The 17,930-nt window shown below is 36.0% G+C and overlaps 1 protein-coding gene and 1 pseudogene across 3 annotated transcripts; both read left to right on the top strand.

Annotated features, from left to right (window-relative positions):
* The first annotated feature begins 491 nt into the window (after positions 1-491).
* On the top strand, positions 492-7,939 carry LOC117702319 (olfactory receptor 2AJ1-like). Of its 3 annotated transcripts, none has more exons than XR_013108335.1 (3): positions 492-995; positions 4,894-5,002; positions 5,518-5,651. XR_013108335.1 is itself a non-coding variant. In XM_076706432.1 (3 exons), exon 3 carries the CDS (start codon positions 5,229-5,231, stop codon positions 6,171-6,173), a length of 945 nt encoding a protein of 314 aa, XP_076562547.1. In that variant the 5' UTR covers positions 500-899; positions 4,894-5,002; positions 5,212-5,228; the 3' UTR covers positions 6,174-7,939. The 3 variants fall into 3 exon arrangements, 2 of the variants coding, with proteins under 2 accessions (XP_076562547.1, XP_076562546.1); XM_076706432.1 differs by having other exon boundaries at positions 500-899; positions 5,212-7,939; XM_076706431.1 differs by having other exon boundaries at positions 500-995; positions 5,212-7,939.
* LOC117702320 (TBC1 domain family member 15-like) lies at positions 6,283-12,802 on the top strand (annotated as a pseudogene).
* Positions 12,803-17,930: the final 5,128 nt, after the last annotated feature.

The following is a 17,930-nucleotide window of genomic DNA, read 5'->3' as shown; positions in this document are numbered from 1 at the left end:
TTAAACTGGAGCTAATCAAAATATTAATGGAAATGAGTGGTGTTCAATTATTGTTGGCCTCATGTTGTAATTTGACAAATGGAACAAATAAAATAATAGTTACAAGATACGACGTGGGCCTGACAATAATTCTAATATATGCAATACTGAGGCAGAGGATTGTCATAAGTTGAATTTGGCCTGGGCTACATAGTAAGTTTTAGCTCATCTTAAGCTACCTGACTCAAAACAAGAACAAATCCTGTAAGACATTAATAAACAAAATACATTTGAAATCTTGCTTGAAATTCTGAAATGCAAAGAAAAGTTTGGTCATTATTTTAATCAATCAATAAAATTACTTATCAGAATTTTGCATTCATTGATATAATTTAGATTGTTTTGTGATGACATTATAATTAGACCACTCTGTTTTACCACAGAGACTGCTACAGTGCATAAATTTTCATTCTCAAAAACTACTTCTGCATGCCCTGCTGACTCTCAGGGGATCAATTCTCAATGCTTTCCTATTATAAGAAGGGTGATTTCTCTCCCAGATACCACACACCAAGAACTTCAAGCCTAGATGTCTTCTACATATCTCCATGTTACATCCTAATAAGCAATTGCCCAGTTTGAGCTAATCTAGAGTAGATGCTATGTACCTTCCATCATATCTATAAGGTCTTATAAATAACATAAGAAAGTGATCAGCATCCTGAGTGAAGATGCCCATTATACTGCTGAACCTAGAGAATAAAGTGTGCTATATGATAAGTCAGGTATGGTCTGATGTGGTGAGTAAGGAAAGCAGGAGGGAAGACTGAGTCCTGCTGAGATGCATGGGTTGACTCGCCATGTGCCTGGATACACTGTGTCAATCTCCAGTTCTGGACTGCAACAATAAGTGGACTCAGGTAAACACTTCACTTACTGAGTGTGATGTCCTGATACAGTTGGCTGGTATCAACAGAACAGATTCATCTTCTCTGCAGAAAGCATGAGGCTCCATGGTAAGAGAGATTTCAAATGTATATTCAGAGAATGGAAAGCCTTGAGACCTTTGGAATTATTAAGGAAGACAGTCTCTGTGGAAAAAACCAAAATATGAGAAAGATAGAAAATAGATGAAATTTTGTAAACACAAGAAACTCACTGAAAATGCTAAGTATAGATAGAAGATTTCATGGTTTAAAAAAATTATGGGGATGTGACAAAACATATTTGTGTATTCACAACTGTATTACAGAAAGAAATGGTGAGTTTTAAGACTAAACATTTGGAGAATCTAGAGGCAGGAAATTCATCAATATAATTCAATATCTTTAACTTCTGTTATGCAAAATGAGAATTACATGGTTTAAATACATGAGACTAGACTGATATCAAATTGGAGAACACACAAGTTTACACACTAATGGAAGTGTTCATAGGAGTAAGCAATTACAATGGGTGCTCATAGTTATTGTCTAGCAGATACTTGAACCCAATTTAAATGAACATTTTATTAGTATTTTATGACATTAATTCTGCTCACAAGTGTATATGATTCTGTAATAATTATAAAGCTAGTATACTATTATCTAATTTTAAATTGGACATTCTAAAATTGATTAAATGAAATTTTTACTTAGATATATTTAAGTCCCAATAAAATTATTTGAAATAACTTAGAAGAAATATGAACATGTAAAGTTTAAAATTTTTGCTTTGTTTTAACTTGAGAAATATGAGAGAAAATGTTACTCACCACGTTAATTTACTAACAAAAAGTGAGGAGTAAACTAAACAGAACTAGAAAGGTCATGGCTATTGTTACTATTGTTCCTCCAGTTAAAAACTGCTAAACTTCAAAGAAATGATTTATACATTCTTGATAGGCAGCCAGTGAAGAGCTTGGTTACCATGTGAAGCTGTGTAGCACATCTGACCTTTGAAGAAACTCTGTTGCCTATATGATAATGATGTACCATTGTTGCCCTTTAGCATTGAGTTTTTTTTCTTTGACTACACTCTTTACTTCCTATCTGACCTGTAGAGGACATGAAATTGTTCACGAACTGTGTGATCACATTTGCCAAAGTTCCTTCAGGAGGTTTACCATTTAGAATTTAAAGTGGTGACAGTCAGACCTATATCTTGACAATCTTTGTGCTTTAAAAACACTGGCATTTCACTATTGTTTTAAAGCAGTATCATTCTAATGTGCTGTCAAGGTATAGATTTTAGTTTTTTGATTCTTCAAAAAATCAGTCAAATACGGGTTGCACTGAAGATGCATTACAACAATAAGTTCGAGGAGTAAGAAACTTAGTTTGATACCTTTCAGCAAAGTTATCTCTACTAGAGAGTGCTCTAGGCACAGTGCTTGAGAAGATATGACCTGGAGCTTTCTCATAATGTAGATACTCTACATCTGATACTGACATTTCTAATATGTAAGCACAGGTCTCATTAAATTTTCATTCTTACCAGTCTCTCAGTCACATGACTTATAACATATATCCTTGTGTAAGAGAGATACAGCAAAACCTATTTTTTCATCTCTGCTAACTTTAGAGTGACTTTATATCACAATTACTGGAATTTGTTAATAATGGCAAGTATATGATCAGTAGTTTGCACTTTTCCAGTCTCAAAATAGCAACAAAAACCTTACCTTGGTGGTTGAGTAGATAAATGGAACCAGACAAACTACAAAGTTGTTTTCTAGATTCTCAGAATTACTGTCTTCTTTTAGCCAACCTTATTGTATGGACAAATATTTTTACAAATTCTGTAATTTGGAAGTACTAGGTTTATAACACAACAGACATAAGTTCTGTCTTCACTGAGACAGGCAAATAATGAATATAAAACAAGATTTTTTAAAATAAATTTTTCAAATGAAGTAGATGCTGACATTAGCAACCTGGAGAAAGTCTTGTTATTGAGAATGTCCTCATTAGAAAGTCCTCATTAGAAGGGGGAGTAAACCCTCTGCTTTTTGTTCCTGTAATCTTTCCGTTTGAAACTGTTCATAACAATATGCTTAAATCTATATAAAGAAAATGATAAAGGTATGCAGTTTTGGTTTTCACCCTCATAACTATAACTGGAGAACAATATTAGTTATTCTACAGGCTTCAGGAACAATGAGTAGTTCAGGAATATACACACAATGCTGAATTAATTGAAGTTTGTCAATTGAAAGAAGACAGTGAGGAATATACATTTAGAATCTCCATGTCTTCGTATAGTTCATAAGATTTGAGAAGACATACTACATGAACATTGTTTACAAAGGCACTTGTAGAACTATGATTTATATATAGGTCTGATTTATGTATAGAAAAGAGGTAAGGAAATTTGGAGTTTTGCCAGTTGCACAGAATGGCAATGTTCTGAATCCATGAGCTTTAGAGTTATAAATTCCCATTCATGGATTTGTTGGGAGAAGGCTGTTAGATAGAATTTATTGTAATAGCTCAGCATCTGGCATTATGAATCCAATGACACTCTTAGATGTATGATTTCATTAAATCTGGCAGTGAGTAAAAAGGGTAGGTCATTCTGCAATGATTGAATGTAACTAGAGTGTTAAAAGAACACACATACAAGCACACCACACAAACACAACACAAACAAAAATAATCAGTTGTTGGAAAATAAATTTGTAATCAGCTTACTAGCTGGCTAGAAATGCATTTTGCTTTCCAAGGTTATGTTCATGTGCATATTTTAGTGAGAAACCACCCCAAAAATATTCACAAAATTCATTAAATTTTTTATCCTTTAAGGAACTCAAACTCACTTAAGTATATGGGGAGTGACAACACCAATAAGCATACTATTGTAGACAGGTAAAGCCCAGGAACTCTCAGCCCTATATAAACAGCTATAGCCAAATAGAAATACTGAGAGCTGGAGAAAGAGTCTTCTTCAGGGAAGAACTCACTGGTTGGTTACCCAATACCAAATGATCAGCTCTGAAGACATATATACAAGTATCATACAGACTTATCATACTGTATCTCTTAACCAGACCATCATCTTCCACAAAACTACAATTCTAACAACAAAAAAAGGTCATTCATCAGATTTGAAAAAGATCAAGAAGTGGTTTGGAGGTAGGAAAAGGAAGGGAAAAATGATGTAATTATATTATAATGCCAAATATAATTTTTTAAGAGATGGAAGGAGATAACTGACTCTAAAGAAGTGGCCTTCTGACTTCTTCTGCACACCCTATCATGAGAATATAAGCAAGCATGGACATACATATTAGTAACTAAATGAAATAAAGTCATATGATAGAAAGCAGTAAAGCTTATATGGTTTATAAGAGGTTAATATATAGCTGTGCCTAAAACTAGAAAGTAACTTAAAAGTGAATTTTGTGGAACATTGCTCAGTAATGAGCAATGCACAGCCTGAGTCACAAAGTAAGTCCTATATTTGGATTCCCAGGTAAAAATTAGCTAAGCCACTTTTGAAGACTAGCAGTGTTGATAATGAACTATGTAAGTTAAGAATGTTAACAAATTTTTCATGAAAAAAAAAAAACCTTTTAGGTATATAGTGAATCTCTGCCTCAGTCTTTGTTTTGTCTATTGGTGTCTGTGTCTGTCTCTCCATTTGTCTATCTATCAGTTTGTATGTCTCTCACAAACAAATGTTTACTCCTAGAGTCATTTGAAAGAAGTATTGAACGTTTCTATAACTAATCTCAGGCAGTTTTCTTCATTGTATTAAGCTCAGCACAAAATCACCCACACAATTCACGCTGCCATCATTCTTTATTCCTTCCTTTTATAACCAGATATTATTTTTCTTTATTCAAGATTTCAAGGAGGATGTGAGTACAAAAGAGCAGGAAACTCTGGGTTTCAACTGTAATATACAATTAATGAATGATTTTGCAATGTACAGGTTCTAGGAAGAAACTCACCCAAAGGAATCCCAAGTGGAGCTTACACAGGGTGAACGATTGTGAAAGCTTTACTCAAGAGTTGACTGGACTTAAGCAAAGCATATGCAAGTAAGTGCACTTACAAAATCTGAATTATAAAAAGGTATAGCCCACACTAGATCCTAAAATTTGTTAGAACCACAACAATAACAAAATACCCTTGTATAACAAAACCATTTTTAAACCTTCTATAAGGCATTTGATGGTGAATAGAAATTGCATATCAACTCATTATGTAAACTTAACTTTTTCATAATTAAATAACCATCTCTTTGTAGGTAAAAAAGAAAGAGATATGATGGAACATAAGAACTATACTTTCAACAGTGACTTCATCCTCTTGGGACTGTTCTCTTCTTCCAAGACAAGCTTAGTGTTTTTCTCATTTATATTTTTCATTTTTATTATGACTATAACAGAAAATACCCTCATGATCCTTCTAATCCACAGGGATTCTCGACTCCATACCCCAATGTACTTCCTTCTCAGTCATCTCTCCTTCATGGATATCTTGCACATTTCCAACATTGTTCCTAAAATGATCGCTGACTTCCTCTCAGGCAGCAAAACTATTTCCTTTGCAGGCTGTGGCTTCCAGATATTTCTGTCCCTCACCTTGCTAGGTGGTGAGTGCCTTCTCCTGGCAGCTATGTCCTATGATCGATATGTGGCCATATGTCACCCACTTCGCTACCCTGTGCTGATGAGGGATAACTCCAGTGGACTCCTGGTTGCAGGCTCCTGGCTGGTGGGGTTCCTCAATTCCATAGTACACACAGCTTTTGCACTCCATTTTCCCTTCTGTCACTCAAGGGTCATTGATCACTTTTTCTGTGAAGTCCCTGCCATATTGAAGTTGTCATGTATAGACACAACACACTATGAGCGAGGAGTTTATGTGAGTGGCATTATTTTTCTGCTGATCCCATTTTCCATAATCTCTATATCTTATGTGCAAATTCTCCTCACTGTCTTCCAAATGCAATCATCAGGGGCCCGGCAAAAGTCCTTTTCCACCTGTTCCTTCCACATGGTTGTTGTTATAATGTACTATGGGCCATTCATTTTCACTTATATGAGACCCTGGTCATACCACACTCCAGGTCAGGTTAAGTTTCTGGCAATATTCTACACCATCCTGACACCCACACTCAACCCCATAATCTATAGCTTTCGAAATAAAGATGTCCTCATGGCTGTGAAAAACGTAGTCCAAAGCAATTTTCTGAATAAAAACTGAATAGAAAATGCCACATTTTTATGTTCTGTAACCTCACTTTCTTAGCTTCTTTCACACATTTACTTCAGAGTATGCATAATTGTACCCAGGTATATATTTATATCTGTATATGGATGACCACGGTAAAGTCTTGCTTTGCTGTAGTAAAGCAACAATAACACATTGTCAGATAATAAAATATTTGTTAATGTATTTATAAAACATATTGTGGAATTATGTGTGTCAACTGCTGTAGCAATTTTCCAAACTAATGCAAAGGAAAAAGTTTTCTATTAAAATTGATTAATTCATTTTAATAATAGCAACCAAATAGAAAGCTCTATTTAATTGGGAATTTTAAATTATATCACATCCAATATTTTTAGCAATTATCAATAATAGACATATAATAATTTAAAATGATAATACATCATATAAAGATAAATTGGTAGAAATTCACTAATTTGTTTACACCCTTAAAATTTTAAATATATCTTAACTCATTTTTATTTATTTACTGTTACTTGAAATTTTGTTTATTATATAATTTCAATAGTTCTCCTTTTCCTTTTCTTCTTTCAAACTGTCTCACATATGTCTCTTGCTCATTCTAGAATTTGTGCTCCTCCTTTTCATTGTTCTTCCATGACATATATAATTCTATGTAGAACCTCCTCAGTCTATATAATATTTCTTTTATGTATTTTTCAGGGATGATCATTTGGGTCTTAGATAATTATTTTGTGTGTTCTTTTCTGGGGAAGACAATTTCTTTTGTTCTAATCATTACTTAGTTGCCTTTAGTTCTTTGTAGGGTTGAGTTCTCATGGGTTTTTCGCTGTCCATATGTCTAATGTTCCCTGACATGTCTATTATTGTCATTGTTGAGCTTATGTTTAGGTAGTCATTCTCGTGAGACTTTATGGCTATAGCCTCTAATATTAATAAGCTACAAAGTCTCTCAGGAACCTCTCTGTTTCTCTGGTTCTTAGTTTTCCACCTTTTCTTCTGCAATGATCTCTGAGCCTTAGATGAGAGACTGTAGGTGTATCTGTTGAACCTAGTTTCTACAACTCTGCATTTTGATTGGTTGTGGTTTTCTTTAATGATTTCTATCTGTTGCAAAGAGACATTTTCTTGAGGGGTGAAGAGTAGAATTAACTGTTTGTATATGGACAGATGTTTAGATTATTTTAGGGCTTATGCTGCTTTCTAGATTGATGGTTTCCTTCAATTACTATGCGTTCATGAGCACTGAGTAGTTAGCTAGTTTTTCATTTCCTGGTGTGGTTTATCTCTTGCTGAGTGGGTTTTAAGTTCAACTAGACATCTGTTGGTTACTTCTAAGGTATGCTTGTCATCATTTTTCTCTTAGAGTTACTATGTCATCTTGTTCATTGTTGTGGTTCATAGGTGTCTTAGCTGTGTGAGACTGTTGGTTGCTCTCTGGAAGTTTTCATGACTCCTCTGGTACCACAAATACTAGTTTTGGGGGAGGGGACATTAAGGTCAGTTCCACCTCAGGGGTCTCTGAACTCTGTTTCAGAAGTGCACAATATCAGATCTTTGTTTTTTTTTTTTTTTAAACAAGGTTTGTCTGTATAGCCTTGACTCTCCTGGAATGTGCTCTGTTACCAGGCTGTTCTCAACTCAGAGATCTGCCTTCCTCTGCCTCAAAGTGCTGGGATTGAATGTGTATACAACTGCTGCCTGGCTTCAACTCATTTAAAAAAGTATTTTGCTGTATGTACAATGGTTTTTTACCCGAATAAACATCTGTTAACCACTTTTGTGCCTATTGCTCTGGAGGCCAGAAGAGGGTATAAGTTTCACTGGAGCTGGAGTTCCAGGCAAATAATGCATTAAACATGGGTTATGGATCTAAATAAAGTGGTCTCAAACAAGAAAGAAAAGTGGGTAAGACATAGCTCAAAATATTTATCATCTCTAGAAAATAGGGAAATGCACTTCAAAAAAGTTAAGATTTTAATGTATCCCAGTCAAATGGCAGAGGTCAAGAAAACAACTGAGAATACACTTTGGAGAGGATATGGAACAAGGGAACCCTTCCTTATTCACAATTGCTGCAATTGCAATCTATTCAAGAAACTCTAGAAATTGGTCTTGCAAATGGTATTTATTAACTTTATTAGTTCTTAACATGATCCATCCAGCTCTCCAATAATATGACTTGAGACTGAGTCATAGTAGATTTATTCAATCAGCTTTAGCACAATTACTGGGAAATTAACCGTAATCTATTTTTCCAAGTAGACTCTATTTATTAGTTGTGTTCCCCATGTACTTGCTGTTTGGGTCACACCCGGGCTGAATTTTTCCCCATCAGCCTTTCCTTAGGGGACATTTCACTCTACCACCTGCTCCTGGATCATTACATTTAATGGAGACCTGTTGTCTTCTGTCTTCTTTTGTCTTCTTCTCCTTCTTCCTCTCTCCTTATTGTCCCTACATAAGACCCTCAGCCTAATAACTGAAATATCACCTACATCTATTTTCCCCAGTGACTGGCTATAGCCATTTTTATTTAATCAGCCAGAGAAGAAAGGCAAGCAAAGTTTATACAGCATCATTTGTTGTATGTGAGAATCATCTTGTTGGGACAGCAACCACATCTTGGTGGCCAATGTTTAGCATTTGAATATATAGTACCATGAGACTAAACCCCAACAGGTAAGCCTTCAACAAAAATAAAAATAAATGACATATGATGTAACTATACTACTTCTTGGCATATTTCCAAAGGACTCAACATCTTCCTCCACAAATACTCAGAATTGTTCATTACAATTCTATTCACTATATCCAGGATGTCAAAACAACTTAAATGCTCTTCAGGTCATAAATGTATAAAGAAAACATGGTATGTGTATACTATGGGATACTATCCAGCTATAAAGAAAAAAATAACACTGTGAATCTTGTAGGCAAATGGAAGGAACTCGAAGAGATTATGTTGACTGAGGTAACCTAGAACCAAAAGACAAGAGTCATATATTCTCCATTATCTGTGGTTTCTAGGTCAAAGTCTTCGATATAACCTGGAGTAACTAAAGAAACCAACAGAGTGAAAGGGGATCATGGATGGAGAAGAATAGTAGGGAGGGGAACAGCATACTACCAAAGATTTGAATGGGGAAACAGGAAAAATGGGGAGATGGACTCTAAATAGGAAGGGAGAGGAAAATATAGAAGAAAAAAAAGAAAACAGCAGTGAAGATGTTTAAAAACTTACTAGAAACCATATATATATATATATATATATATATATATATATATATATATATATATTCTTGTGCCTTGTATGTATATTTTAAATTATGATTTTCAATTTGTTTATACATGCATCTATAATTTAAATAACATTTTCTAATGCTCCCCTCAAGAGCTATAAAGTCTCTCTAGGAAAACCCCCAATTCAGGCATGAGAATTCCTACTTTAAATTGTTGACCAGGGTTGTCCAAGAGATTCTCAAAACATTAATGGCTATTTGATTACTGCAGAGATGTAGATGATAAGTCTTTGTCTTAATTAGGGCTTTTATTGCTATGAAAAAAACACCATGACCAAAATTAACTTGAGGAGCAAGTTAAGACCATGGGAATTTTAAACGTTGGGTTCTTTTATATCACGATATTAATATTAACATGACATTAATTAAATAGTTGTCCACTTTTGGACAAATGAGAAGGATTTCACCTTGCAGCCTTTTAACTCTTGTGTAATACTTAATCCCCAAGGGAAGTCCAGGGCAGAAACTCCAACTAGGAACCTGGAGGCAGGAGGTGTCTGGCTTTTTTCTCCCAGTTTTCTCAGTTTGTTTTTTTATACATCCCAGGACCATCTGCCTAGGGATAGCATAATTTACAATGGGCTTGGCACTCTCACACCAAACATTAATCAAGAAAATGCCCCATTGACTTGCATACAGTCCAGTCTTATTAAGGCATTTTGTAAATTGAGTTTCCTTCTGCCAAAATGACTGTAACTTATGCCAATCTACAAAACCAAACCAAACCAAATCAACCAACCAACCAACCAACCAACCAATCAATCAACCCAAGCAACATAACAACCAACTAGCCAACCAAAATTATCTAGGACAATTTATCCATTCTCAACATCACAAGCAAACACAAAGTCAAGTTTATAAAAATTTTAGAGAAACTATGTGCAATTTTCTTTAAAAAATCTAAAATATTTTTACTGTGAGCTCCAGTAAAATGAAGTTATGATTGTCTAGCTGTGGCCTGGCTCTCCAGCCTGAAGGAGCCTTGCCAGACTATACTCTGTATGGAAACTTTCATGGGCCCCATAACTAAACAGCTTGTACCCCTGCCTGACCAACCATCTGAGTTGGATCTTCCCATCATCTTAGCTGGTCTGCATGGGACAGCTGGAAGAAGGGAGCACATGATCTGTGGAGCCCCATTGTCTAGCTGTGGCCTGGCTTTCCAGTTTGGGGGAGCCTTGCAGGACCCCCAGAGTGTCCTGCCTTCCCATGAGAACATTTGGGGGCCTCAACACTAATCAGCTTAAAATGCTGTCCAAACACCAATCCTAGTTGAACACATCTGCCACCCTAGCTAGGTCTCACTGGGACACACCAGCAGAGGCTGGTCCTCCAGGACATGGCCTGTAGAGTGTGGTTTGTCTGAGGCACAGTCAACAGAGTAGGTTACCCTGATCACTGTTGTCTGGTCTATGGCTCATCCCACATTTCTGAGAAGACCTGCTGCCATCAAAATCATCCAGACAACAGAATGGATAACTAGATGCCTAAAATATACTTTTAAGAACACAATCAACAAAACCCTGGCCAATATGGCACCACCAGAGCACAACTATCCTGCTACAAAAAACCCTGGATTTCCTAATGAAGCTGAAACACAAGAAGAGGTTCTTAAATCCAATCTTATAAAGATGATGGAAGCCTTTAAATAGGACATGAATAGATCCCTTAAATAAACACAGGAAAATACATATGAACAGGTAGAGACATTAAAATAGGAGGCAAATAAAAAATACAGGCAAAGGCATATGTGGGGAACATGGCAGCAGTGGGCTTTGTGAGCAGGAAGGATATATATATATATATATATATATATATATATATATATATATATATATGAAGGAGTATATATTCACTCATCTTCTGGAAACACAAATGACCAAGACAGCTTAGTTTCAGAAATATTGCATGTTTTAGAAAAGGATGCTGAAATAATTGTGAACTGGAGACCATCAGATGATGCATTAGATTCTTCTAGTATTCTGTATACTGGAAAGGACTTTAGTTCAGTTGTAGAATGGACTCAGGCTCCAAAAGAAAGAGCTTATGAAGGATCAGAACACCAGAACAGTTATGAAGCAGAATGGGATATGGTTAATACAGTGTCATTTAAGAAGAAACCACATACAAATGGAGATGCTTGAAGCCATAGAAAGGGGAAAAGCAAATGGTCATTCCTGTTCAGTTTGGCAGACCTGAAATCAATCAAGCAAAGCAAAGAGGGTATGGGTTGGTTGTATTTGGTTTTCTGTCTAAAGGATGATGTCATGTTTCCTGCTCTACACTTCCATCAAGGAAATAGCAAACTACTGATCAAGTCTCTTGAGAAATATGTGGAATTATGTGAGTCATTACAAAATAGTAGAACACCTCTTGTTAATTGTCAGAATAAGAGTCTTTCCTGGTCTTTTGAAAATCCTGATGAACCAGCATATAGCTTAATACAATAAAAGGATCCTCATACAGCGACCATGGTATGATTTTTTAAAATTACAAACTACATTTTTAATAGTTTGCGAGGCAATGATTCCTCTATACATCAGTGACAATCTTCGGAAATGATGGATTTTCACAGTGTTGCTACTCCAGGTCTAAAGGTAAATCACCAAGAAGAACCAGATTTGAAGTCATCATGAGAATTTATTTGAGAGTATGACCTATAGTTCAAAGGCAGGAACCAGTATCACTGGAAGAATGGCCCAAAAGCCTTTACTCTGAAGGAAGTCTACTAAACAGAGAGTATGAAGCAGATGATGTTCAGAGGGAGTCTTAGTCATTCATAAAGTAACCAGGAATGAAAATTTCTCCTGGGTTATTTTCCCTGGGATAGTACAAAAGAGGAAATAATTCAATTACAAAAACCAAAAACTAATGAGTACTTCAGGATGAAACTCCAGTGGAAGTCTGTCATTGAGGCACAAGAAAAGAGAAACTCACACTTGAGAGACTATAGAAGTCTGATAGAGAAAGATGTCAACAGAACAGATAGAACAAACAAGTTTTATTAAGGCAAAAATAACACAGAGATGATTCTGTTTCAGAACATTTTGATGATCTACTGCATGTATGACTGATTTAGGATATGTCCAATAAATGAGTGACTTATTTTCCCCCCTTTTATATGTGATAGAGAATGAAGTGGATGCTTTTAGGTGCTTTGACTCTTACATGAATCAGATGCATCAAAATTTTGAAGAGCAAATGAAAGGCATGGAGACCCAGTTAGTTAATCTAGTTGAGCATTTTACTCAAATTATGCCCTTCTCCAGCCTTTGGTAGGCTGGAAAGACCTTGTGACTTAGGCGGAGTCATCTACCCTGGCTGCACGTGCAAATTCCTACATGAACTTAAAAGAATAGACTGCTTGCTGACATTGACTATCGATATAATCTGCAACAATCTGGCTGAAACAAAGGATGGGTTAGGTGGAACTTTCCCTATATATAAAAGAGCTGAAGATTAAACTTTGAGCCTTGATCAGAGAACTTTGTCTTGGCTCCATGTTTCTCTTGCTCCTCTGTCTCTTTTTTTATTTCCAGTCCTCCTTTCAGGTGAGCACAGTTTGTCTGTGGATGCTGGACAGCTACAGGTGGTTCCCTACATAGGGCCTGAAAACTGATGGAATGAATGAGAAACACTGTCTTGGTGGAGTTTTACATAAAATGGAAGAAGAATTGTAACCTGCATGCAGTAAGCAATGAACAGTATTGATGATAGTACTAGTTATCTTTTGGAGGCTGTGTTATAGGAGGTGTGTTTAAGGGGATACACGCTAGGCTGAATAGGTGTTGACCAGTCACAGACTTCACCTGGGGGTGACAGCAAAATTTTGAGCAGGAGTGGGGGGAATGGAATCACAGGCCTTTGTCTGCAGCCTAAGAGCTGCCCTCAGACAGGAGGAGCAGGGTTAGGAGGAATTGGGGACATAAAGAAAGCTGGGTGATAAGGAGTAACTATTGGTAGTGACCACTGCACCTCCTATAGAAGGAGTTAGACCTAGAATATGAGAGAGAGAAAGAGTTTCAGAAAAGCAGTTGTCCCTTGTCTGGGACATGTCAGCAAAAGAGAAGGAAAAAATTATTTCAGAGCTCTCCTGGGAACAGGAAGGGAATAGGGGGAAATCAGGATATGTCCTGCTTTCTCTCTGACTCCTACTGGAGAAATCTTTAGTTCTGTCTATTGTCTGTCTTTGGCACTCCAATCTGTTCATGTGTGTCAATGGTCTGTTTTTGCTTCGTCATTATTTTTATGATTGTTGTTCTGTTTTATGTTTTAAAAAATGGTTAAAAACTTATCTGCTGCCTATGTACCTCCTGGTTTAGTACAACTTGTTTAAAAGGTAGTCTTAATGTGCACAGCAGAAGGTTGGGGAAGGGCACAGCAGGAGAAGCCCTGCCAGGAGCTGATTGTCTGCATAAGCTGCTCTTAAAGGAGACAGTAGCTTTTTGGCTTTTATGATAAGGAAGCTGATAGTTGTTATTCCTAGAAAAATCTTAGAGACACTGATTATTGGGTTCAACAAGTGACAAGGTGCTTTTCTTTTGAAATTACAGCTAGAAGAAGGAAGAAAATTTTGTCTGGTTTAAATATATAAGACGTGTATGTACTTCATTTCTGTTTCTGACTGGTTTTAAAAGTACAAATATGTTGTACATGTCTTGATTATAGATTATTGGCCAATAAGTTAGTTATTGTGAAGGATTAAAATTTCTAACATTGGTAACAGAAAGTTGGCCTAAAACTGGTAACTCACAGTTGGAGCCATTCAGAAACTAGACTTATAGAAGATAGAATTTCAAACAATGTCTCTTTAATGAGGTATTAAAAGCTGCACTGTCATGTATTTCATATATAAAAACTGGCAGCCAAACTTTGTAACTGAAAGTAATGCTCTTGGTATTGATTTGAAAGAGAATGGATTGTTTAAAATGAAGTTTTGCTTTCCAAAGTCGTATTTGCTCTGGTGTTACAAGGGAAACTTAAAAATATGGTTGAGTTGCAACTGTTTCATTGGCTGCAATTTGCAGTTTAATTACAGGCTCAGAATTTTTGACTCACTGATGTTTATAGTTGAGAAGAGGATCAAGCAGGTGGAGATGATTGCAGGAGCAAAAAATGTTAAAAAACAGTTGTGGCATAGTATGGGCATACTGCTCCTTTTACACAAGCCTTATTGAATACAGTGGTAGAAGCAAATTTAACCCCCCAATATTGGAAAACTATATGTAAGGCTACTTTGTCAGAAGGAAACTACTTACTTTGAACCTCTGAATGGCTTGAAACAAGTAAGAGAACTGCTCTGATGAATGCTCAGGCAGTTAACACAGATTGGGATATTAGCATGCTTCTGGGAGAGGGCAAATATGAAGGTAATGCTAATTAGGTTAGGCTACCTGTAGGAATATACCCACAGTTTGCAATGGCTGCCCACAATGCTTGGAATCAATTACTGACTTAAAGGGAATCTCAGTGAGAATTTATCTGGTTATAATCAAGGTCCTAATGAACTGTTTCAGGAATTTATGGATAGGCTGCTAAAAGAACATGGTAGAATTTTTTGGAGACCCTCAGGCAGGGATCTGATATTGGGCCAGGCAAAGACGTAATTTCAGGTAGGAATCTAAATCTTAGGCTAGAACAAAAAAGTAGGCTTCAGGCATGAATATGAACTTCAACTAGGACAGGGAAGTAAGCTGAGATATTTTGGTCACCCTGATAAGTCCTTAAAACAGTGATCACAGAAATGATAATGGGACTTTTTTTAAATTTCCTTGCTTGTTCCTTGAGGAGGAGGGGGTCAACTTTGGACCCCAAGGCACTCACAACCAGCACCTTATGGTCCAGGATTTATAGATAATGGTTATGCAGGAGAATTTAAAATTATCGCTGCTTCCCCTGCCCCCACCATGGCATTATATCTATACCTGCTAACAAAAGAATTGCTCAACTTGTTTTAGTTCCATTGCATCCTTTACATTCTAAATTTATTAAGAGTAAGTGAGGATAAGATGGCTTTGGTTCCTATGATGTGTACTTGGTTCAATCTACTACTAGTAAGAGGCCTAACCTCAAACTAATAATTGAAGAAAAAGTGTTTAAGGATTAATAGATACTGGATCTGATGTAATAAATATTAGAGGACAAGATTGGCCTTCAACTTGGCCTTTATCTGATACTTTCACTCACCTTCAGGGGTTTGGTTATGCCAATAACCCAATACAGAGTTCTAGATGCAGAGGGAAATTCAGGACAAATTAAACCCTATGTCATGCCACATTTGTTACCCTCTGGGGAAGAGATCTCTTGTCACAGATGAGGTTTATGACATGCAGCCCTAATGAAGTAGTGCCTAACAAATGTTAAGGCAAAGATTTTTTCCTGGTCAAGAGCTAGGAAAAAAAGGAAAAAGGCATTAGGATATTTGAAAGGCCTAAGACTCATTCTAACACTAGATGCTTGGAGTATTTTCCATAATGACCACTATCTTGCCTGGATCATATGCCAATAAAATTCAATGGCTTAATAATGTTCCAGTATGGGTTGATCAATGGCCTTTATCTAGAGGAAAAATAGAAGCTGCCTCTTTTATTGTGCAGGAGCACCTAGAGGCAGGGCATATAATAGAATCTCAGTCACCATGGAATAATCCAATATTTGTTATCCAGAAAAAAATCTGGGAAATGGAAATTGCTACAAGATTTAAGAAAGGTTAATGAAACCATGGTACCTATGGGAACCTTATAACCTGGGCTTCCATCCCCAGTAGCCATTTCTAAAGGATATTATAAAATAGCAGTACATTTGACAGACTGTTTCTAATTATTCCTTTGTACCCTCAGGATTGTGAAAGATTTGCTTTCAGTGTTCCTTCTATTAATTTTATAGAACCTATGAAAAGATATCAATAGATAGTTCTTCCTCAGGGCATGTTCAAAAGTCCTAAACTATGTCAAAAATTTGTGGCACAAGCCATTCAGTTTATAAGACAACAATGGCCAATGATTTACATCATACATTACATGCATGATGTCCTTTTAACAGGAAAAGATTCTCAGGACTTGCTTTTAAGTTTTAAAGATTTACAACAGGCATTAGCTGATAAAGGATTACAAATGGCTCCAAAAATCACAAACCCAGGATCCTTATAATTATTTAGGCTTTAGGCTTTCAGATCAAGCCATTTATATAACTATAGAAGATAGTTATCTGAAGGGACAGTTTAAAAACTTTAAATGATTTTCAAAAGCTGCTAGGTAATATCAATTGGCTTCATTCCCATTTAAATCTTACTACAGGAGAATTAAAATCTTTATTTGATATTCTTCAAGGGAGTGCTAATCCTACCTACCCTAGATCTTTAACCCCAGAAGGACTCTTGACCTTAAAACAAGTAGAAAGAGCTATTGAAGAACAATTTGTTACTTATATGGATTATTCTTTGCCTTTACATTTGTTTATTTTTAAAACAACTCATACACCTATAGGATTGTTGTGGCAAAAGGCTTCTCTTATGTGGATACATTCAGGATATCTTTTAATGTAAATTTCTGCCATATTATGAGAAAGTAGCCCATATGATTACACTTGGAAAAAAACAGGCACTGATTTACTTTGGCAAAGAACCAGACATCATTATTCAGCCTTTTAACGTAGATCAGAATACTTGGTTAAAGCAGCATAGTACAGATTGGTTGCTTGCTCAATCAAGATACAATGGCATTGTAGACAATCATTATCCTCAAGATAGATGGATACAATTTTTAAATGTATGTAAGGTTATATTTTGTAATAGGACACCTTTACAGCCTCTACATAATTCTCTTTTATGTTTTACTGACATCTTCTCTAAAGGGCAAGCAGGATATTTCTTAAATAATCAACAGGTAGTCAGAGAGACTCCTGGGCTCTGTGCTCAGCTGGCAAACTAACAGGAGTACATGATACTGTTAATGATACTTTTCATCTTTTTACTGATAGTCTATATGTGGCTCAGTCTGTTCCTCTGGTGGAAACTTGTGGTACATTTAATTTTACCAGTGGATCTCTATTTTCACAACTACAAAACATCCTTTTTCTTGAAAAAAATTCCCTTTTATATTGGTCATATACAAGATCATTCTGATCTTTAGCTGTAGGCAATGATTGCATTGACAGAGCTTTAATAGGAGAAGCCTTAATTTTGTATCCTGTTGCATTGGCTAGGCATGATCATAATAAATTTTATCAGTCTAGTCTCACCTTAAGGCTCCAAGATAAGATCACTAAGGAGCAGACTAGAATGATTGTAAAACAATGCCCTAACTGTCTTACATTATTTCTAGTCCTTCATTTAGGGGTTAATCCAAGAGGCCTTATGCCCAATCATATTTGGCAAATGAATGTAACTCATTTTGCAGAATTTGGAAAATTAAAATATATATATCTTACTGACACTTGTTCAGGATTCCCTTTTGCTTCTCTACATATG

The sequence above is a fragment of the Arvicanthis niloticus genome, unplaced genomic scaffold (assembly GCF_011762505.2).
Source record: "Arvicanthis niloticus isolate mArvNil1 unplaced genomic scaffold, mArvNil1.pat.X pat_scaffold_698_arrow_ctg1, whole genome shotgun sequence".
Classification (NCBI taxonomy): Eukaryota; Metazoa; Chordata; class Mammalia; order Rodentia; family Muridae; genus Arvicanthis; species Arvicanthis niloticus.
Note: the sequence above shows the minus strand (reverse complement) of the source record. Positions and strands in the feature narration are given on the sequence as shown.

What these genes read in the sequence shown, in the direction of transcription:
- LOC117702319 (XM_076706432.1), top strand. Translation starts at nt 5,229, where the DNA reads ATGATGGAACATAAGAACTATACTTTCAACAGTGACTTCATCCTCTTG.